Here is a 24,288-nt window from a genome sequence, read left to right as displayed (position 1 = left end):
ACATATTTGTGAACTCAAAAATCTGTAAATTAATTTCATATTTTAGTTTCTAAGGAGATCAGGTCTGTGCTTACTGAATTTGCTGGCAGGAATCCAACTTGAGTCCTAGTAAAACACTCATGCCAACTGCGTGGGAATATCTGTATGTGTCTTAAAAATAATTACACATTGAAATAACCTGGCTGACCTTGCCTCTAAAGACTTAGAGAATCCCAGTGACATGTTTTATGGTACTGCAGAGGGGGAGAGGGAACAAACTAGAGCTGATTGCCTGCAACCTCTGACCATTGCTCTTGGGATTCTAAGCCATTGGAAGCAATTGGGAAGAATTTAACAATTAAGCTGCAGTATAAACTTGCCATTAGTTTTCTAATTAGCCAAGATTTCTGAAAACACAGAAAAGAGGATACCTTGGAGGAGTTGGCTTATGCTAGGTGCTGATTTCAATACCAATTTTCAAAAGCAGAAAATGAGATGCTTCACTTCACTGGCTAAACCTTCTAATATATGTGAGTCAAATGTTGTTTCTTCTCAGAGTCAATAGGAGTAGTTGATAGGTTTTGATTGTGGCAGGTCTGCCCTGATCTCTGTTTTCTGGCTGACTTACCAATCTGTTGAGAGGCCAAAGGCAGTGCTGGTGTTTAATTACAAGCAACACAGGTTGTAGACATAAAAAAGAAGCAGCAGCAGGAAACCTATAAGCTGTCAACCTCCTGTGAGGAAACAGGAAAGAATCCTCTGCATAGAAATCAAGTAATTGATATGAAAATTGAGTAATTGATATGAATGTATGAAATTTAGGTGCTCCTTAAATTGATTAATAGGAAAACCTGGAAGAGGGAAAAAAGAAGAATTAAGGGGTGAGAAAATATTGGAGGAGAAGAAAGATAGAGACATACTCTTCCACATGTTTAGCTATGAGCTGTTACCTGTGGGGAGTCTATACACCTATGTAGGGTAGGGTTTAAGATGGTCAAGAGAATGGGTTTGTCCTTCTCTTTCCCTGTCTAGTAGAGCTGCAGGCTTCAGTTTCTACTTAAAGGACTAAAACTGCCTTCTTCCTTGAGATGATCTAGTGTGGCTGGTTTATTTTCTGGAGTACTGAGATTTGTGCATAACTTGAATACTCTCCATTGCAAAAATGAAAAAGTTGTTGATCTTAAACCTTAAAATTTTGAAGTTTATAGTCTTAATTCACATTGCAAGCACTGATCATATCCAGGAGGTTTTCTGGGGTCTTTTTTTGTTCATTTGAATAATTTTTCATGTTTTAGTACAACAGGTAAGACATAACATTCCAGATACTGATACTTCTCATTGCTACAAGTGTTCTCGTTGCTAAGGGTCAAAGCAAGATTGTAACTCATTATAATTCTTGAGCTTTTTAGTTTGTTTCAGGGTAAAGGACTTGAAAGAAAAAAAAAAAAGTGTCATTATAAAACTCCGAGAAGGCAGCTATGTCTATAAGCCTAAAGATCTTTTCGTGAGATCCATTTCCCATTCCATATTCTATTAACTGGAATCTAGAAATATTGATGTGTTGTGATTGCTGTGTGAATTTTTGTATAGTGCTGTTTATATACTTGTGTTAGGTGATCCTACATACCCTTCTTCCATTACTTAATGGATGTTTAGACAGATATCAAAGAGTAGTTTTGGCTTTGTTTTAGTTCAGACCTGCTTATCTGAAACTGCTAAATGACTAACTGCAGTGAAATCTGTCAGACATAGATAAAAGATAATAATCTTGCTGGTTGCTAATATATTTGCCCAGGTGAAGTATGTGAAATTGCTACTGAGGTGGCAACCTTCCCAGTCTGGATCAGCTGTAGTAGCAAGGTCAGGTTGGAGGATTTCTGAAAGATGTCACCAGTCAATTGATTAAGAGTTTTCTGCAGACTTTACAGCACCAGTAGAGCATTTGAGCTCTGTAGCAGTGACAGTGAGAGAACTTCTGAAAAGGCTATGAATAACCACAGATAGGAATCATGGCTAAAATGGATGTTGGATGGTGTGCAGTATCTTTTTCTCCTGACAGCCATACAAGCCTAATTCTTGAACTCACAGCATTGTGTAGTTATTTTCAATAATGCAAAATGCATGTAAAATTGTGCTATGCATTATTTACTAGATTAGTATTGAGTGTTTGAATAGATGTTTGCCTGGATCAAGCAGTTCAAGTACATAAATTTCATTGCAAGCATAGAAGAGTAGGAAAACATAGACTAGTAGTGTAGGAAACATACACTACTTCCCTATGTGTAGTGTATGTGAAACAGAGGACTTGTAAAGGGTTTTGGTCCAGAGAAGTAACTACAGTTTTATACCAGATGAAGGAGAAGTATGTTCCAGCATTGTTTCTTGAAAAAGTCAAATGTGCCTGAATTTAACGTAATGTTCCTTGTCAGGAAGCCAGAATTAATCAATTCCACAACTGTTCTTGCAGATAGGTTTCTGAACCTAACTTCATGTACTAAAGTCAATATTTGTTTCAAAGTTCAAAGACCACCTGTACTGCAAACACCTATGAAACACTGCAGCAAAAACTGTTGGGTAATAGCTGTTTAAATGCATCAGTCTCTTTCCTAAGGTACTGAGGAAATCCTAATCGTTTACACTGATAATGTCACAAGACACGGGAAAGCAGAAGATCATCCAGCGCCCAAGCTGCTGGAAGCCAGCTGAGTTCCCTTGGCAAGCTGAGATAAAGATCTATGGCTGTAATGGGGTTTAGTCTGGGCAGGTGATCAGACCTGTCATTCACAGCTAAGAACCCTAACTACTCCCACAGAAAGAAACTGTGGCTGCTGTGGATCTCATGAGTGATCGCACCCTGTGCAATTGAAATTAAGGCTTGTGCTTTGTTACATGTCAGATGACAGTCTTTCCCTAGCCAAACAACTGACCATAGCAGCTGGAAAAAACATCCAGTAAAATACATAGATGGCTTTTTGTAAGGTTTAAGGGAGATAATTTCTAATTGAAGACTTCTCCATACCTTCTAAGGCATCATTTTAACAATGAATGGGTGAATTTACTACATTTACTATGGTGGCTTATGAGTAAAATGCTAAATATGTATGTTGTACACTGCTACATTTGCAAACTGAAACTTGTAATTGTGTGAGGTGAGTATGGAACAGGGCTCTATTTTTTCCTTTCTACTCTCTCATCATTTGTGAAGGATACAAAGAACTTGTGATTCTGTTGTAATAGGCCTTCACATAAGCATGTACCACAAACAAAAGCTTGTGCATTGCTCTACAGAGCTTATAACTTAAATAGGAAAACTGCTAAAGAATAAAGGCAGAACTGCTTATATACCAGTATGGTTTAATGCTGTTTAAATGAAGCAATAGTAACCAATCAGCAAATGGAAAACTTTAAACTTTAACTAATCTAGTTATCTTTACACCATTTTTGGTACAACAAGGGTTATTTTTGAAAAATGATTAGAAAAAAGACTTTATCGTTATCTTGGGATTAAGACATGAAGTGCTAGTACCTTTATTAGGCGAATAAATTAAAAAAAAATTTGTATTCATTTCTGCTAATTTTAAAGAAATAATGCTACCAGTGAAATTAACACCAAGATATATTTTAACAAAAGTTTTATTTTATTTATTTTATTTATTTATTTATTTATTTATTTAACCAGTGTAGATTTAATTATTTCCTAAGAAACTTAAAGTTGTCACTTCATGTATAAAGGCCTGGCACATATTACTTTATAACATGGCCATGAACTACATGTTCAAGTTGGTCCTGCTTTGAGCAGAAGGTTGGAGTAGAGACTGTCCAGCTTTAAACATTGTGATTCAGTGAGGCATTGGAATAGAGAGTTTGAGGTCAAACAGATGCAAAAAGGACAAGCACAGGGGAGAGAAACAAAATTAATTATTTTCTCTGGTATCGGTAATAGAAGAACCTGGAGGCACTTAGGAAATGGTGGGGATGGCAGTTGGGAGATGCAACAGAGGACCTCCCTGAAGCTGAAGTTACTGTGGAGTGAGTTACATAGAATGCACACCAAGAAATTGCTCTGACTGTAATGGGTATTTATTCAAAAAGTCACAAAAGCCCTCCAGAATGAAAGGGGTGAATTGCTCATGGTCATGTGCAGGAGGTCCCATAGGCCAGTCTGGAGAAGGTGAAAGGTGAGATGAAAGAATAAATGCTGGGTGATAAACACCCATCTCAGGGCACACTACCTTCTTTCCTGCTACAATCACAACATTTTTTTCTGCTCTGCAGTATTTATTTTACCCTGAATGTTTATGGGCCAGTGAAATCTACACCTGCATGTTTGGGAGGCCTTGAGCCACTCTCATTTTCAGATAATACTAGATAGAGGCAAGAGTTTTGAAGCAGGTGGGAAGCAAGTTTTGAATTCCCCATGTTCAAACTCTGTTGGTTTGATCAGGTTTGTCATTCTTCGTGCAAAGGAAATAAACACATCTTAACAAATCTTCCTTATGTTAACTCTAAAAATAAACCAAAATAGCTACCTTCCCCTAACCAAAATGGGTAAGTCAAGGCTTTCCACCAACCAGCCAAAAAGCCCTAGAGGGTATTCCCATGAGGCTTGCAAAATTTATTGCTCATTTCCAATTGGAAAAAAACGATGGACTGCAGTAATTCCTTGAGTGAACATTATTTGTATAATACAAACTACTAATAGTAAACAGCAAAAACCAAACTAGTATTAAAGTAGTTTTTGTAAACACCTGAAAAATTGTATCCACAGGCATTAATTAGGAGTAAATTCTTTGCATGAAGTGAGAATAAAAAAACAAGTAAGAAATTTAAACTATTAGCCTGTTAAACAGTTAACTTGGTAAAAATAATATCTGAAGATAAGGGTGAGAGAACAAAACAGAAGTACTTAGGAAAACATTTTCCTACATGTTATTTGTATCCATGAGATATTCCTGTATATTGCTACACTTAAACATGTTTTGGTTTTTTAATGTAGTGGAATTGTAATTTTAAGTTACTGTAGTAAAAGTGTGTGATCTCTACATATCGAGTCATTATCCTTAACATTTGAAAGCTGTGATAAGAGAGGGAAATTTCACAGCTTAAGAAATGGTTTCCCCATAACTGATACTAGTAATACAATGATGGGCAATACATGAAATATAAAGAGATTTCCAGGCAAACTTTATTAGGGCTCAGTCCAGATGAGCATGGCAATAAAGTGAATAGAAAATTTGGAATCCTGTTACATTGAGTGCTGAGTCATTATCAATAAAAAGGAATATGGAAAAATGCTGATGTCAATCATTCTCTTAGCGTCATCCTTTTTTTTTTATTTATTTTCATAGACAGGAGTGGTATGCCAGAAAACCAAGCACTATCTTACCTTTTTTCAAATATTTAAAAAGTCAAATTGTCTGGGAAGAGAAGCCAAATTACACATTACATAATCCTACAATGCATTAGCATTGGTCATAGATGTCCTAGAAGAGAACATGCTGAGGTGCTTCATGACCATAAAGCAAATGTACGGCTCTTGATAGTAAAAGTACAACTGGAAGAAACTCACATTGGAGGTTTTACAGAAGTTAATGTGAAATGCAGCTGGGCAACATTTCTGGAGTACTAGTGCCAGAGAGGCTTTTTAATGAAGGGTGACCCTCCAAAGGTCAGAAGGACCAATGCATTTAACTACACAGAAGCAAAAGAACTGTGAAAGCAAAATATACAATGGTCCTGCAAACTCATTCCTCATGTATGATAATACTTGTGGTTTTCAGCATTTTTAGAACTTGTGGGTTTTTTATTTTTGCATGTGATAAGAGAATTGTGTGAGTCCTGCGTTCTCCTGAAGTGTTGCCTTAAAACCATGAATGCTGATTCCCAAACTACACTTTCTCTCCTTAAGTGGCATTGAAGACCAAGGAAAAGCAAAACCAGAAGCAAGAGAGAGTGGAACTCACAGGCTAATAATAATCAGTCTTGTCTGCTTTTGTTGGATGATTGTAGAATCAGAAAGAAAAGTCTTTAATACACACAAAATCATTTTTTGTTTCATCCATTCCCATTGTGTCTTTTGGTGCCTCCATAACGAAGAAGAAAATATTTGCATTTAAGAATGATTGCTTATCATTGATGCTATTTTACTTTAAAAGTTAATATCATTTTTGAATGTTACAGATTAACTAGGTTTAATACTGTTAGTTACTCTTTGGTCTTATTTGTTGTTTTTTTTTTTTTACAAATTCTATTTTTCTGCGTGGTGTTAATGTGTACTTTATTCAGGCTGGGATAGTATCTTCATGTCAGTGGGGTGACCACAGTTTACTCCAGAGAAATCTGTGCCTCATAATGTGTATCTGATGTGTGAATTTGTGGAATGTAAGTGCAACCCATTCTCATCATTCCATGAGATGAATTCTGGAATAGAAAACCAAGGAAGAGTATTTGAAATGAACAATTCCATGTCGATGATTATTGGAGAGGGGCCAATGCTGCAGCAGATTACTGGTGAACATTCACAGGCATTGGTTATTGTTTTCAGGAATGTAGGCAGAAAGTGAAAATTCTAATGAGTTCTTACATTAATATGTAGCAGTGAGAAATTTGAATCCAAGGAACCATCTTGGGGATTTTTAAATAATTATATTAATTATAATAGTAATAATAATGGCTAAGGGTTTGAAGTAAACTAAGTTATTAAACTGAAGAGTGGTAAGGAATTAATTTTTTTTCATAGACCAGTGCTTTGGTGAGAGATTGAGACTATACTGGTTTCTGAAAGGAAAGAAGGAAAATTACACCTACTTATACTGGTGCAGTAGTGGTGGGCATTTTGTGGATCTGTCCCATGGGTATGTTTACTTGTTTTTTATATACTCACTTAAAGACACAAATACCCACAAAATGCCCTCTGCCTTCATACCTGACATACCGTCAGCATATTCCAGATATGAGCCATTTGACTAGAAGAAATTCTCTGCAGCAGAACTGATCACTGAGCTCTGAGATGTGGCAGTTATTGTATTTATAAGGGTTATGGACTGTAGTATGGGAATATGATACAAAAATATAATTAAAATGGACCTGTATTAATAGAAGAAAGGACAGGGGAAAAGAAAAGCAAAGGCTGAAGGGTAAGCTCTGTGTAGCAGACTGTGAAGCAGCGTGGTGCTAGATCTTATCAGATGTTTTGTCTCTCAAATGTGCACGAAAATGAATGAAGATTAAAAAAAAAAACAATTCATGAGAGAATTCTAGTTTTCTAGAGATGAAAAAGTAAAAGGAAAGTATGGTTATAAGATGCAGAGCAACCTTCTTCTAGTCCTTCGTTAGGAAAGACGTGAGTTTACACATTTTGTATATATCCCTGCAAAACCACAACGCAGAGTTGGAAGTACACCATAGATCCCAGAATCAGGGGAGGGCCAAAGAGAAAAGCAGCTGGCCTGAACTGTCACTAGCACTCCTGCGTTACTTCATGCTCAGTGGAGCTGCTAAGATAACCAATCTTGCACAGGTTGAATCCAGAGTGTTTCCAAGAACTGAGTTAATTAGTGAAGTATCCTAAAGTTAACTAACTCCCCTGCCAAGAAATGGGCTCTTCCATTTTCCTCACATGATTATCTGGGCACTTTCACTTTTCCATATATAGGAGCAGCTCAGGGACTGACAGATCAGGCTAGGTAGGGATACAGACTTCAGGCACATGCATACTCCTTGCATGCAGGCACGGATGCAAGCACATGCTGCTTTCACACACTGAAATTCAAGTTAGCCCAGGAGGTAATAAGTGAAGGCAGCAATAGTCCTGCTGTTAGAGCCTTCTTAAACAGAAGGCACTGCAGGTAGAGCTCCTCAAGCCCCGTTTGTAATAGCCCATCAGGAGCAGCATCAGAGCCATGAATGGGCCGGTGGATGGTTTATGTGATTACACGCTTGATGATGAGGGGGCTTTCATGTTCACATCGGAGTCCGTGGGAGAAGGACATCCAGGTAAGAAGCCAGCTCTGGTAAAAGCCTAAAAAGTGTAGTATTTTCATTTGAGGTGTTTTAAAAGCCTAAAGAAGAATTCACCTGGTGTTAATCTTACTAGAGAAGTTATTTGTAACAGGGTGCTTTTTCTACTTTATTTCTACCGCATTTTGTCCATACAGACTGTAGAACTGCTATAACTAGAGTGCTTCCAACAGCAGTTTATGTGCTTTTGCAGGGTGTGTGTTCAGCTGAGGAAGGCAGTGAGGTTTATGGGTGCTGCTCCTTCCTTTTCACCTAAATTTCTTTCAGTATTCCTGTGGGGACACTACTGTATCTCTGACAGGCTCAAGTTTCACATATGGGTAAGAATGCATAGCTTGCTTCTCGAGTTCCATATCTTTATGGGACCTGTGAAACTGTCCTGCACATATGGAGTGGTCTAAGACTATCGTCCATGACAGGAATATCCCTAAGTAGCCTATCTTGGAGCCTTTTTTTAGTGGTCCCAGCAGCTGTACATGGCAGAGCCACCAATTTGCCACCCGCCTCCCACCCCTTTCCATCATCTGATGCAATATATGGAATTGCTTAAGCAAATAGTGGACAGTTATTTGCTAAACTTTATGTATGGTCAGCAGAGATTAGTTCAATTTTATTGAAAACAAATATTCATCCACCATAAACATACACCTTATGTCAACAGCAACTGTTCCCTCAAGTGAGGCCAGGGGACAATGGGCTATTTGAGGTCCTGAAAAGTGTATTTGTTTTAGAAGCTGATTTGGTGGCCTGTGCTTTTTGCTGTAATAAGGCTTTTCAGGTCTGTATTCATGTTATGTGAGTGAATCATAAATGGCTAGGATGATTTTATAGCACAGGATAAAAAGGTCAGCAATGAGAACTTGATGTCTATAGTTTGATACTCTTCTAGATTAACTTATTACTGCAGATCAAATCCGTAGCTGATGCAATTGAGTACCTCTCCATCAATGTGAAGGCAACTACATCAGGTTAAACCAGTTGGGGTTCTTTCTGATGTAACACAGACAGAAAATGACAGCCACGTTTTGTCCTTGGAACCTATGTGCCATGTCAAATTTATATACATTTACATCCAGTGACTGTAGTGCTATGGAGTTTCATGGGAAAAATCACATAATACAGTGTGGTAATTTTACATGGATGATGTTATTTCCAAAGACAAATGGTCAAAATTTGTGCTACTCTAATCATTATTTTTTAATCATCTTGGGGCAAAAAATAGGCATGTCTCAGAGCAGAGAGAGTTCAACTGAGTCCTCAGATTTAGCTTTGTCCCTCGGTTTGTTTTCTTACTACTCCTCTATTTATATTGTTTCTTGTTTTAGAATTTGGCCAATATTTTAGCTCTTATTCACATTCCCTCCTTTATTTCCAAACTCTCTATTGGGTTTAAGCTCCATGAATATTATTTGTCACCCGTGCTGAAGTACAAGGCAAGCCCTTGAGAAACACAGTTACCACTTGGGTACCCCTGCAGCTTCTCTGGCCTGCAGAGCTTGCTGGGTCTCTGGGTACTATGAGATACAAAGTACCGTCCTGGGATGTTTTTTTAGAGTGAGTGGAAACTGAAATTTACCTGGCTGTTTTCAAGGCTGTGATGCTTTCTTAAACAGCCTACTTCTTCACTTAGGGTACTGAAACCCCCAGTGCCTATGGCAAAGGGAAGACAGAGATTTTCCAGATCAAAGGAGGACAGGCTGGCAGTAACTCAGGGTTGTCCTGCAAATTCTTTTTCCTGAGCATCAGCATTGGATCTTAATCATCTCAGTGACAGTTCTGGCTCCTGAGAGCAAATTGATCACCCCTACATCCTGGCCAAGCCCCCCTTTTCCCCTCTGTGGTTTTGCACAAGAGGTGTAGACATGCCATTAGGATTTTATCACCCAGGAAAATCTTGGTTATTTCTTAAAAAGAGGCCCAGTGCCTGAGGCTGCAGTTGGGCTTCTGATGTTATCTGTAGCAATAGAATTTTATTGTGAGTTTTGATTTCCTCTGTTTATACAAAATGGATAATTTGCGTGTTCTTGATTATTTCTCTTCCGTATGTGATAGTATAATTTTGCTAGAGGGCATTATGTGCAGTAAAGATCCTGAACCAGATCTTTGTCTGGTGGAAATTTGAATTGTTCTGATTGTATTAGCTGAGTATTGAATGCTTTAATGGAAACCTTCTTAATGCACAAAGCAGGAGAAATTACATGGATATTTATTTGAGTGTACAGAGAGCTGCCTTGTATCTGTGCAATGCCTAGAGCTGGGTGTCACTGGGAAGTCCAGATTCCATAGAAGCAAGCACTAGCTGTCAATAATTAACCTACAGGTATCACCTGTGCTCCCTGAAGACATCACAGAAGACTGTTTATGCCATCTTCTCACTCCAGATTCTTCAAAATCCCCTGGGCATAATGTTTGGGAATTCCTTTCAGATCTTTAATCATTTAGTGGTGTAAATTCCAAACTCTCTGAAGACTTACACATGACTTCTTCCTTTCAATATAATAATAAAAGTGCAGAGACAGAAGCATGAAAAAGATAACTCTTTTTTTTTGGTCTCTATTTTGTCACTGCTCCATTAGTCCTGTAGTGTCTGTCATGCTGCACAGGTTTCATGGTACTTTGAAAAGTATTGTGCCCCACAATGTCTTACAGATGTCAAACCACCAAGCAGTAATTCCCTCCCCTAGCTGGTGGCTTCAGGTGGAACTGGCTGCAAACTGGCTGCCATTCAGTTTTCCACAAAGTACTAAGGAATCTCTTTAAAAATATAAGACCAAACATCTTCTAAAAGCAACCTCAGGTTTTCAACCATATTAAAAGCATGTGTTTATCTTGCAGATATTCACAGGGAAAAAAAAATCATGAAGGAAAAAAACCCCAGAAAATGCAGATCTGTCCAGCATGTCTTATATCTAAGATTATATATACTTAATGATATGCATGATACTTCAGTAAACTGCACTGAACAAGGAGAACAGCTGTACATGATATTTGGACACTGCTAATAGTGCAGTACCACTGCACTTATCAACTAGCACTCCTCAAGGGTTCTTTTAAATAGGAAAAATGTACAGCACAATGCAGGTATTTGAAGTCTTTCTAGTGAAAGTCTTTTGTAGGAAAGCTGATTTTTTGATGAAATGCTTATGATAAGTATCTGCATTTCTTCCCTGTTTAATTTTTTTTTTTTAGCAGAAAACTGAGAATTGCTCTGTTGGCCATATTTTGAATATAAAAATTCACATTAGTCAATTTTTTTCTCTTGATAAAAATAACATATCACTAAAAATAATGAATTAATGTTTATGGTTACAAGTTTTGAAGAAAACCAACCTTGCCATTTAAAATGTTCAATGTTTATTATATTTATTACACCATCAAAGGCAGAAGTTTGGCTGTACCACTTTGTTGTACTTTGTGGAGTTTTGTTGAATAAAATTTTCAGTTTTTACTGCTGTTCAAAATTTTGTTTTTCCTCTGTGTGGTGAGTTTGTGAAACTGAATTCCTGTGAAGGTTCTGAGAACTTTTATTAGGATCTTACATACTCTAGATTAATGTAACAAACATATGTCTAACTATCTGGATAACTGTGATGTTCCTTCTAATTATCAGAGATCATCTTTGTTGTTGAACACCTCCTCTACTTCCTAGTATTACAACTGGGATTTTGAGTAGGGTTTATCATCAGTCTCCCCAGACTCATATTATGGTTAGCAAGAGCTGTTTCATGGCTTGTTGACATCTCTGCCATAAGGCTGGGCCTGTGGGATGACTGGATTTCATGAAAAGGGTCATGGCTGTCTAATACTTTCCTGCTCAGTCATTTTAAATACCCTTTTTGCAATATTCATTCTACTGGATGGTAATTCATGACATGAAGGTAAGCATGGACTGAATTCTGACCTATTAAATGGGGTTATTTTAAAATTATAGTGTCTCACCAGAGGTGTTCCATTCTGCTTTCCCTGTTTCTAAAAAAGAAGGGAAAATAAAAAAGGAAAAAAAGAATAGACAAACTTAACCTCTCACACTTAGCAGATAATAAGAGAAATGGGCCAGCTGGATGAGAAATTTAAGTAACATAATGGAGGGTGCACAAAGCCTGCTAAGCATTGCTAAAAATAGAATGCCTGGTTTTATTTTACACCAGAGACCTTTACCAATAGACATGCCTTTACTTTAATGCATTAATCAGCCAATCATCCAGCTGGATCCCTCTTTCCTGTCTTGACAGACATATCTGTGTCTGGATTTGGATCTAGTTGCACTAGAACTGCTGGTTGTTGCACCAACAGTCAGATATGACATGTATTATCAAACTGATTTACCTCAGAATATTTTAATGTAAAGGTATGCTCCAAATTATTCTAATCTGTTATTTTAATTTATTAGTGTCTCACATAGATGTCAACGATCAGAAGGGATCTCTAAAAGATATTTTGACCTGACCTTCATACACAGATAATATTTCATGCAGGAGCTCTTCAAACAAGCTAGTAAATGGTAGCCGAATTTCATTCATACCTTTCAAAAAGATAATTCTATATTTTCATGTAGAGATTTGAAGGATAAGGAATCCTACATGCCTCTAGATGGTTTCAATGGCTCTGACTCTTTTCAGATTCTCTCCTTTTTGAATCTTTATCTGTCTCTTGATTGATTTCATCCTGTAAGACAGACTTTTCTGATTTAGGGCATTCTTCTCATTCTGTCCTAAACCTTCCCACAGCTTCTTAAGACCCTTTTGAGTGTTTTGGCAAGAATGCATATAACATCCCAATGAGTGCCATGCAGGGAACTTAGGCATCTAATGCAGGTGAGAAATGCTTCATGTGGAGCAAGGACAGCAGTAAAGGTTGTTCATTGAAACTCTGGGAGGTGAAAAAATGACTACAAAGCAGTCCCAGCCACAACAGTTTGCTGCTGGGTATTGACCTGCACTAAGAAAGCCATCCTAACCCCGGTTGCTCTGTTGTCTCCCTCAGGTAATAAATTGCCTATTGTTGTCAATATTTCTTGCTTTTTAGCTTGAAAATGTGGATATATTTCCTTATAAAATGAAAACTTTGAAGAGAGCAAGCAAAGATACATTTTAATCACTCCTGCCACCTTTGTACCCAGGTTTGCTAAACAAGGTTCAGTTGGACATCTAATTAAATTGCAAGTCTGATTCCTGTTTGGTAATAATTGTCCCAAATTTAGTAATCCATGCACAGTTCTTGCAAGGCTGAAAGTTCCAACACAGCCTACATTTGCTAATTGTCTTTTGTGTTCATTCTTATTGTGTTGAAGTGGTGAGAGGGGAGTGAATATGGGAGGCAAGAGTGTCAGAATCACATTAGTTCTCCAGTCCTTGATTTGTCCCTCTTAGCTAAATGTACACCTTCTTCATGAAAATAAGTGAGAATTTATTTTGACTTGAGCTTAAGTGTATTAAAAGCCTCTAATGACAGACTCTTACAAAACATTGCTTTCCAACAGATTGTGTTGCACACAGCAAGGCAGGAGATTAATTTATTTTTCCACACAGCTTGTTATGTGAAAATCTAAAAGCAATACTAGACCTTTTTTTAAAGAACAATAAAATTAAATTATATAAGAATATTTACCATTTTCACGTGGAAAACTTTGCTATGGGTGCTGCCCTTTTGTGTCCATTAGATTAGCTAGATTATTTGATTAAGATTCAATATTTGTTTTAAAGATTAGAAAAGAAACAAAGAAAGAGATGAAATATTATTATGCAAAACTTCAGCTGAAACCTCTGTATTTGGCATGTGACTAAAAGTTTACCTCAGGCAAACTTCAGCTGGTAACCCCTTCTTTGCTGCTGTGTGTGTATTTCCTGTGCTGCCTTAGGTGGGTTGCAGGGATCATCAGCAGGTGACATTGCAAGATGGTAGGGAGCAGTGACAAAAAGCAACCCAAAACCCAGCCCTTCACTGAGCTGTGCATTATCTCTTTTACTATAAACACTTTCTCAGGCTTTACTACCAGGGTAGGTCAGGTACATTGCAACTTTCTGTTGGGGTGATGGTGGAACATCGCCATTCCATTACAGCACCACTGCTTTGCAGAGCTGGTGGTGCTGGAGAAGGAGAAAGCTGCAAGTAAAACCTCTTAAGCTCTCAGGTTATTCTGTGCATTAAACACTTGTTTCACATATAAGTGCAGAAAACTACAGATGAAGTTCCAGTTAGTTTACACCAGTAGGTAAATTCCCCACTGTGTCTACTGAGTTTGCTGGAAGGATGTTCAATGTGTCTTTCTATTTAGCTACCTTAATGCCAGTGATAAGCAATAAAAGAATTCCTTTCTGAAATACCTACTGGAAGTGATGCAAACAGTCCATGTTCTGTATTGAGTGCTGTGGTTTTGAATCACAGCTTTGATGTCTTGCAGATAAAATCTGTGATCAGATCAGCGATGCCTGTGCTAGACGCCCACCTCAAACAGGACCCGAATGCCAAGGTTGCTTGTGGTGAGTCGTTTGCTGCTTTGCTTTAAGTCATCACACGGTCACATTCTTTTTTTAGGATATTTGCAAAGATCTAGCTCATTTCACTCTCAAAAAAATGACATAAGAATTACAGTTTTCAAAAGGAGAGATGAGAAGAAACAGTAAAAGTTTTTGTAAAGACTGAAAAACAAGCAGGCCGTAGAAGAGTAGAGCCATTGATTTTGTGTGTGGACTGAATTGTCCTGGAAGGACCAGGTTTGCATATCACTGAATCATGCTCAGTGTTATGATTTTCCCATTTGTAAATTGGACATATTAGTTTTTTTCTTGCTTTCAGACAGATGGTGAATATGAAAAGAATTTTTTATAGATCAAGTTACATTGCTAAAAATATAGATAGAAAGGATTTACACTGTATACATCCAATAGGTCTCTCAAAATCAGCATCATCACAAACACAGTTCTTTGTCTTAGTGGCTGGCTTATTCTGCTATTGTACTCCTGTTCTCATCCCTCTTTTCAGAGACAGTATGCAAGACAGGAATGGTGCTGCTCTGTGGGGAGATCACTTCTCGTGCTATTGTGGATTACCAGCGAGTTGTCCGAGATGCAATTAGACATATTGGCTATGATGATTCAGCTAAAGGTTGGTGGAAAAACCCATGAAATTGTGGAAGAGCAAGCAATAGGCAACTGCAAAACAGGTCTGTCACCACTTCCATACAGGGGCTTTAACAAGCCTGATACAAAATGAATGTGCTGTGGGAAAGCTGCTTACATGGTGCTACATGATACATTTTCTGGCTTTACCTCAGTAAGTAAAAGCCTTTTATTAGTTAAAACTGAATTTGGAGTAGGCAGACTATACTTTGAACTGTGGTATTTGGCCACAATAGTTAACTGCAACTTGAACCATAGAACCTACCACTCCTCCAAACTTGCAAGAACTTGACTCTTGGTTTTCATTTGGCAAGCTGGTTGTTGCACCTTGGTGCAAAAGAGAGAGAAGAAACCTAGTTCATTTAATTGTACCTTTGTATTTTTGTACTGCAGTAGCATTTAGAATTCCCAGGTGTAAAGGTGGTTGTCAGTGCAGGGTGCTTTGTCAGCTCTGAATATCTCCTTTTACACTGAGCAGTGTGTGGTCCAGACCTAGATTGTGAGATATGTAAATGATAAAAAAGACAAAATGCTCTGTGCACCAGACACATTTCACTTTCTGATTTGCATGGATCTGTTTTTACAGTAGAAATATTCCAAGTATTCTGTTACAGTGAAGTGTGTCTTTTAAGAGCTTTTGGTTTACAAGTTGTTTACTGCAGTCCTTTGATTGCAATCAAATTTGCAGGAGGTTGTGATGGGAGAATATTACAGCAGCCTCAGCTGCAGGTTGCCTGCACTGTCACACAACAGCAGTGCTTCCAGAACACAGAGGCAAATCTAGGAGATCATAAATCTCCTTTTATCCAAACTGCCAACAATGATGAGGGGAGATTTGGTGACCCAGTAAAAAACAATTTCTAGAAGTAAAAAAGAACCCTAAACCAAACAATTATGTACAGAAATATAATTTTCTTCTCTGCATAGCCTACTGAAAAGAGGGTGAGGAGCATTCAAATGGATCATATGCATATGTATATATGTTGTACTGGCTGAACATGAGTTTGGTCAGCAGCTGTCAGGAGCTACAGTTCTAGGATAGGCTGGATTTGGAGAGAAGAAAGTTACTATTAAAATACCTAGGAACAGGGGGGAAATTTTGCCACAATCTTCTGTAAGTCTTTCAATTTCTTTTTAAAAACTTACTTTTGGTCTTGGAAAGCCATATAAGACCTGAATCTGGTGTTTTTCTGTTTGTGGTTCATGCTAAGTCCCATGAGAGATTTAAGTACGGACACTGTTTTGTATGTGTTACAAATAATGTGGAGAGAGCAGAGTCTTCAGTTGCTGAAAAACTCACTTCTGGGAATTCATGTAGAGGACTTCATTAGTATTCATTTGGGAGAGGCTCATAATCTGAATTGGCTTGGCACAGTACAAGAAAAAATAACCAGTAACAAGCAAGAAAGGCAGCCCTGTATGATTCACCCCATACAAAAAAGGTTTCAAGTGTGGTATTGACAAAATTTTTACTAAAGAATAATAGCTTGGTTTTGAGTTATGAATGTGGTATCCTTCAAAATAAAAAATTTGTCCTCTGGCTCCAGGTTACTTTCCTTACTTGTGAGAGAAAAAGTTAATTCAGTGCTATTATTTCTTCCTAATAGGCTTTGACTACAAGACTTGTAATGTTTTAGTGGCACTGGAACAGCAGTCACCTGATATTGCCCAAGGTGTTCATCTACACAGGAATGAAGAGGATGTTGGTGCTGGAGATCAGGTAGACGTAGCATCACATCTAAAACACAAAAGCTGTTTTAATGGAAAAGGTTTACTCCATCTTAATGCCCTATTTTTTATGTCAAAACCCATGTCAAAGTATTTCCACACTTTCCTTTACCCCAGAATAAAACCCATAATTTTACTAAAACAGTTGGAGGTTCCTTGAAGGCAGACTTTAGTTTGGTGTTGTTTTAGCCCTCCAGGCAGATCAGGAGAGTCCTGGCAGTTTGTAGTAGCTGAGGAGGTTCTCTTTAGAACTCAGCAAAGGTTTTATGCTTATGTATTTCGTGTTTTTATTGTATAGTTTTACGCTCATCAGACCATTCATCTTGCAGCCAGACTTGCCATGTAATATGGAATAAGCAAAGAATCTTTTCACATTCAAGGAGCTGTTGAGATTTTGTGCTGCAAAACATTAGGTGATGTTTCACCTGCCCTTGACATTAGTACAATAAAAACCAGAGTATATTTAATTCTCATTTATTCCCAGAGGCAGCTCTTGTAATAGGTGCTCCATGTAATTAAGGCTGTCCAAAGTGAGTTTCTCTGAGCTAAAGAACACATGTAGGCATTTATGGTGTGTTCTCAAGAGAGAGATACTAGCATAAAAACTGCATAATGTGACTGATGCCATCTGAGTTAATTCAACATTTAGTAGTTATCATTAGAAGTAATATCTAGTTTATATGAGTGCTGTTGAGAACTATAAGTGCAAGTATCAGAGTTCAGGAGCCAAGCTAATATTGTTAAAAAATCCCTTGAGAACTAAAATGATTTTCTGCTGTCATGGGGACATAATACTACATAAGATGAAATGAGATTTGACTTTCTTTGATGGCCTCACTTTCCATTTGATCCAAGTCCCTTCCTGTCTTTTTTTCCCTTTTCTTCCCCCCCCACAACATACTCTGGATGAGGAGAAAGAAAATGCTGCTAATTCTATTTAGCAAATGATAATCTGATGCAGGGAACATGACAGAATAATAAAAGTAATATATAACTGTGTGAATATAACATAAACAGTAGAAGCTGTGACTCTAAGCATGTGACATTGAAAAATCTGAGGCAGGTGCCTTAAACTGTTTGAAGGGTATGTCCTTCATGGAGTGCTCACAGCCCGTTCCACTGAAATTTCAGATGTGAGCTGCAGTAAGTATAAGTGTGTCTGTATTCATACATAAAAGCCTCTGGAACATTTCCAGGCTACTGAAAACATCTTCCCCATGACAGAATAGTCCTGAAATATTTTCCCCAACAGATTTCTTTTTTTTTCTGTGAAAGAAACTATTGGTTTTTTTGCAGATATGTCTTCATTTTTGTTGAGGTTTCTAGCTCAACATGTAAGCCTTCAGGCTAGTGAAAAAATTCTAGGAACATGGGAGCTTCTCATTACACTGTAACATGTTGGAGCCTGATCTGAGTTTTGGCTTCTTGCACTGTGATGTAAAACAGTAGAAAGTAAACCTGGAGGATACTGGTGACTCTTTGCTTCAGATGAAATCTCATTGCCTTTGATTGTGGTGCCTTTAACAGTGATTGAAGTATGTTCTCTCCTCCTGCAGGGTTTGATGTTTGGCTATGCAACAGATGAGACAGAAGAATGCATGCCCCTAACAATTATTCTGGCTCACAAACTGAACGCCAGGTTAGCAGAGCTGAGGCGCAGTGGAGAACTCCCTTGGCTGAGGCCTGACTCTAAGACACAGGTAAATACTGCAGGGGATTGTCCACAATGCTGGAAACCAGCACCTTGGCTTTCCAGAAATACTGAGGGTTTTTTGAAAACAGCAGTTGATGTGTTTCAGCTTATCAGGGTTACCTACAAAGAGGAGATAAAGCTTTTCCACTGCTTGTGACATTGACTCTTGGCTATTGGAAAATGGTTAACATGTCTCAGAGCACTCCACCCCCTGCCACTGACAGGACATTTAACCCTTCAGAACTAAAGTGGTTTGTGCTTGCTGGAAAAGTGATATCCAAAGGATTTATTTGTATTTAGGGGTTCAGGTTGACATTTTCAAGATGCACTAAGAACATAAATTTCTGAGGCTTGAGAGTTTTGAATGAAACCGCACCTGAAAGACATATTTTGGTTGATTTCATAGAGAATCAATAGGTTCTTATTGAGTTGGGGTTTTTCTATTTTTTTCCTTTATTTTTTTTCTTTAGCATGGCATAAATTCAGTGAGGAAACAGGAAATAGGCTTCATTTATTATACCTTGGCATCACTGTGAGCAGTGATCGCTCTAACACCAGTACTGACATTTTGCTACAGTTCTGCTTTCAGAATAGCCTGGGTGACGTTTGATGGGTGCCACTAACACATTTACAGCAGCTCTGTTGTTTGTTGCCTCTGTCCCGTGTCCCCCAGGTGACAGTGCAGTACATCCAGAAGAACGGGGCAGTGGTCCCTGTGCGCGTTCACACCATCGTGATCTCGGTGCAGCACGATGAGGGCATTTCCCTGGAGAGCATGCGCAGGACCCTGAAGGAACGCGTCATCCAGGTCGTCGTCCCTGCCAAATACTTGGATGACAAAACTGTTTATCACCTTCAGCCCAGCGGACGTTTTGTTATTGGAGGGCCTCAGGTTTGTGTTTTGGATTATTTTGGTGGTCTTATGAGGTTGCCTTTCACTGTATGTGTGTCTTCAATGCTCAGGTTTTGGCATCTCTGTCCCAGGGTAAGGAGCAAGCTGCCCAGTGGGAGAATTTTCCTGCAGCTGGATGTGGGAGAAGGGCTCAGGGTTTCACATGTCCTATGCCAAAGTAACCTTTGAGGGCCTGGTGATACTGTACGTGTGTTGTGACCAGGCAGGCAAGTCTGCATCCAATCTTCCATTGCATGTAGAGTGTAGGGCCCAGTTCTGAATTTTCTCAAACCCTCTGGGAACCAGCACTGAATGAGACCTGCAGTCCTTCCTCATGGGAAGCACTTCTGACAGAGAGATGGACAAGAGAAGCTTTACTTCTCTTGCAGTGAACCTGCTTTTCAGATCTGCAGAGCTCTCACTGTTCTGTCTGGCACCAGTAAGAGCTGAAGGTGTTCATCTGTTCTTAAAATCAGCCCCAATAAGGCTTCTTCTGGTGAGAAAATAAATGTTCCTTTTACTTTTAGGCAGTGCAGGAGATGGGATTTATAATTTGATCCTGTTCTCACCAAAGTCAGGAAGAACTTCCACTCTCTGTAGATCAGCAGTTCTGAGATTTAGTTTTTGAAAATAAATTTACCATTATGAATGTTTTAATCTTCAGATGCCTTCAGAAATATCACAACAAAACTTCAAAGCTCCTTCCTGAAATTAGGTTCAATTTTAAAACAAATCAAAGTAGACAGTGTTTTCCCTTTGTTTTACAAATTCATTCACTTACCAGAATTTTCTAGAATTATTTCTAAGGCACTCTTTTTTATATTAGTGCCATGCAACAGGTAGGAAGATGTTGAGACTTATCATTATAATTATTGATTCTACAAAAAAAAAAGTATTTTTATGCAGTTCAATGGGTTGTATCACTGTAATTTTGTGTATCATTGATATCCTAGACTATGCACAAAAGGAAAGTCAAATTTGAGCAGTAACTTAGAGTGAATGAACCAAGGCAGCAATCATAGCTACATAGAAAAAGAAGGCTACACACAGGAAAATTTTTGTGTGTGCAGTGAAGTGCACCCATTAAAAATGTAAATCTCTCAGATGTGTACTGAACTGCATCCATTTTAAAATGTACTATAGTTACAAGTGATGAGCCAGCCAGGTATCCCTTGCTACTCTTGTGCTGGAGCTGTGTTGCATATGTTTGCACATACAAACTGAGAAAAGTCACAGTGTCCATTTACAGCTGTTTAAACTTGGGGTAAGTTTACTCAGTATGGGTCAATCTGCCTATGTGTCCATGACCTTCCAACTGCTATCATCACTTGTGCAATTTACAATGGCATTGCAGCATAGAAATAACTATTTCTCCTCTTGACTTTACCAGCTTTAGCTTTCTGCTTATTTCTCAGAAGAGCTTTACTCGGTTTTATTTTTAACAAAGCTAGCTACAGGAGGCTGTCTTACCTCCAGCTCAATTCATCTAAGGAAGATACAGATATTTCACTGGGGATTTTCATCTCGTGTTTTTGAGTGTGGTGGGACCTTGAATTCTGGGTATGGCAAGATGAGTAGGTTTGCTGCTGTCATCATTTTCCTAACAGCAGTACCTGCTGGTGTGATGAGCACAGCCTTACAGCTCATCACAATGGTGACTTCCCCACACTTTACAAGTGCATTTGTACTTGTTCAGCTCCTTTGAAAAAAGGGGTAGCTCTTTTTGCCTTTCACATGTCCATTTATTCTTCCTCTCACTCAGTTCTACAGCCAAGTCACGGTGGCATGCAAGGTGTTGTCATTGCAACTGTCTGCACCGTCAAAAATTGAGGTTTGAGGCAAGCAGAAAAAGCCAAGGACAGGATCCTTTAATACATGCTCAGCTGTCTAAAATCCAGATTTATGTCTCAGTGCTTTCTTAGCAGACTGGAACAAACAGTGCCAAAGGTTTACTTCTGTGTATATGCACAGTCTTTCTAAGAAAAACCTTGACTCCCCACTTGTATTTGCCGTGCAAACATTCCAGCAGTTGAATTTCAGTGACATGGTGATCTGAGGCAAAGAACTTAAAATCTGCCTGCACAGGTGGTAGTGGAATTTAAAATTTGAACATATTTTCTTTCACACCAGAAAGCTTAACGATGTAGTAAATTGCAGGGGTCAGACAATTAGTCTGGTGCTGATCAGCTAACCCAGATCAAATGAAAATATGAAGCACTTGTGAGGAGAAGTCAGGATAGCTGTAGGCAACTTGAATATTATCTGTGCTTCCTTATTTAGTATTTTTGAATATTCATCTATTCTTAGAAATAAGTAATCCTTTCTCAATTACCTATGACTGTCTAGTACTCCATACCCATTGTGTACAGTTCAAATTAGACTATAAATCTTTTGGGTAGGAAATGCAGTTTTTAGTCCATATATGACAGTCTCTGATACTGCAATGGAAGTGCTGGGTGCCACTGTCTAGGTGACCATCTATAAGGTACCACTGACATACATTTGAATGTAAATAAAAAAAGAATCTACTATTTAATATTCACACAATTTGTGATTTTGACTAAAAGATACGAAAGCCTAGATTTATTTTTTTTTCATATTTTAATGAGTGTGAAATCTCTCAATAGTTCCTTTATAGCACATAGCATTTTGGCAATGTTCTGTAATAGGTTGGGATACTTACTAGGTAATTTCTAAACTAAAGCTTCCATATTTACAATTAAAACAGGCAGTGCATGCTCTAGTTATCTGGGTGTTGGCTTGATTAACCAAATAAATTTGTGAATGGCTTATCTTGAGAACCTGGCTTTAAAGAACAACTACAGCCACTGTTGTACCTTGGTGAGACAAGCTCATTCCTTCAGCTACCCCCAGCCATGCCCGTGTGGGGCACTACACATTGCTGCATGCTCAGAGGGCATGCATAGCCTTGTTTGAGGCTGAGTGGGATGTGACATGGAGCACCTCTGTCCCTGGCCCAGGGTGATGCCGGCGTCACGGGGAGGAAGATCATCGTGGACACGTACGGCGGCTGGGGCGCGCACGGCGGCGGGGCCTTCTCCGGCAAGGACTACACCAAGGTGGACAGGTCGGCCGCCTACGCCGCCCGCTGGGTGGCCAAGTCCCTGGTGAAAGCTGGGCTCTGCCGCCGTGTTCTGGTCCAGGTATGCTTTGCTGAGGGTGTTGCTGCTCTCAAACCATTTTCCCTCTCTAGGTTCTCTTTGAATGTCCATGGCATGAGCCACTGTAGTAGAAGCTGTCTTGGTGATGGCGTTCTGGAGAAAGGAAGACTTGATGCTTGGTTCAAGCCCACTGTAATGTCACTAATAACAGTTGGCCTCTTGAAACTGGAACTTTGCAGTTAGCTTTTTGGCTATTTTATTGGCTATTTTTGGCTATTTTATTGGTTATTTTTCTAGGTATTTGTTGGACCCTCAACTCTCTGACACTCCCTGTCATTGAAATAAGCATGGGGTGACTGGATAATGAGGGAGAAAGTAATCCAGAGGCCTCAGCATTTTCCAACTTTTCTTTTATCTACAAGTACAGATTGTGCAAATATGAGAAGTGAAGGAGAGGCCTTCATTTTCATAAGATGATTCATAAATTAATGCTTTCTTCTGCTGCCCACTGTTGCCCCAAGGTGCTGTGTTTATTGGCTGACTAAGGCACCTTTTTTCCCCACAGGTTTCTTATGCCATTGGAGTTGCTCATCCACTGTCTATTTCACTGTTCACTTATGGAACTTCCCAAAAAACAGAGAAAGAGCTGCTGGACATTGTGCACAAAAACTTTGACCTTCGGCCTGGAGTCATTGTCAGGTAAAGAAACACACAGAAAGGAAAATGTCCCAGTAGTTGCATCCAAGAAATGATTTATTGCAAAATCTTCAGCTGTTACTGAAGGTTTGGTCTTGTATAGTATACGGAAGTCAAATAAAACAACTTTTGCATTCCAAGAACTTTAAGTTACTTTGCTCTGATAAAAAGGTATCTTTTCATTTACCAAAGGAATTTAAGATTATTTCATCTTTTCCATTTAATAGTAGTTATCCTGAAGTATCTTAATATGAAAAATTTTTCCTTCTTTTTATTATACACACAGGGATCTGGATTTAAAAAAGCCCATTTACCAGAAGACTGCATGTTATGGCCACTTTGGAAGACAGGAATTCTCATGGGAAGTGCCTAAAAAACTTGTGTTTTGACAGTAGTGACATGTCACCTTTTAATACCAGAAAGGAAGACCACTAATGATGAGGATGCTTCTGAAAATCAAATTTGACAGCTTTATATTCAACATAAGGAATTTTAGATTTTAAAAGGAAAGAAAGAAAAGGTTATTTTCTTGGAAATTGATTTTTTTTAACCCTCAGTGTCTTTCATTACCTAAGATATAATGGACAGAGTCTGTTTTTTTAATCAGCATAAGACAGCAAAATACAGTTTACTTTTAACTGCTGCTCTGTTGGTTCTTTGGATAAAGACAAAGTGTGACTCAGGTACTCAAACCAAAAGCTGAACCTCAAACCTTTGATGGGCAAAGGTGAAGATGACTTTCCCAACTCTGACTAAGGATCAGCAGATCTGTTGCTTCTGATTAGACAATGGGAAATTCCAGGGTCCAATTTCCTTACTGGAGTTAGCAATGCATACAGCTGGGGGCTGCTTTGATGGGAGAAGGCTGCATAGCACCTAACAGTATCTTTGCCTCTTTTATAAAAGATGTTAACATATGTGTAATATTTAAATCACCTTCAGTGCATATGTGCTGTTACTGTCGCGTTTCAATTACCTGTGTTTTTGAAACATAAGTGCTCTCCTATGACACTATGACACAACAATCATAGAATAAAAAGC

General features: G+C 38.6%; 1 protein-coding gene across 1 annotated transcript; it reads left to right on the top strand.

Moving 5' to 3' along the window:
• Positions 1-7,491: 7,491 nt before the first annotated feature.
• On the top strand, positions 7,492-24,288 carry MAT1A (methionine adenosyltransferase 1A). The gene is given in 10 exon segments (XM_036385702.1): positions 7,492-7,974; positions 14,399-14,427; positions 14,429-14,477; positions 14,980-15,102; positions 16,724-16,836; positions 18,401-18,544; positions 19,211-19,429; positions 22,411-22,593; positions 23,117-23,250; positions 23,534-24,288. Coding segments are annotated over 10 exon segments (1,191 nt in total). The 5' UTR covers positions 7,492-7,880; the 3' UTR covers positions 23,637-24,288.

Source organism: Molothrus ater, chromosome 8 (assembly GCF_012460135.2).
Source record: "Molothrus ater isolate BHLD 08-10-18 breed brown headed cowbird chromosome 8, BPBGC_Mater_1.1, whole genome shotgun sequence".
Taxonomy (NCBI): Eukaryota; Metazoa; Chordata; class Aves; order Passeriformes; family Icteridae; genus Molothrus; species Molothrus ater.
The sequence above is the reverse complement of the archived record's forward strand: the minus strand, read 5'-3'. Positions and strand labels throughout refer to the sequence as shown.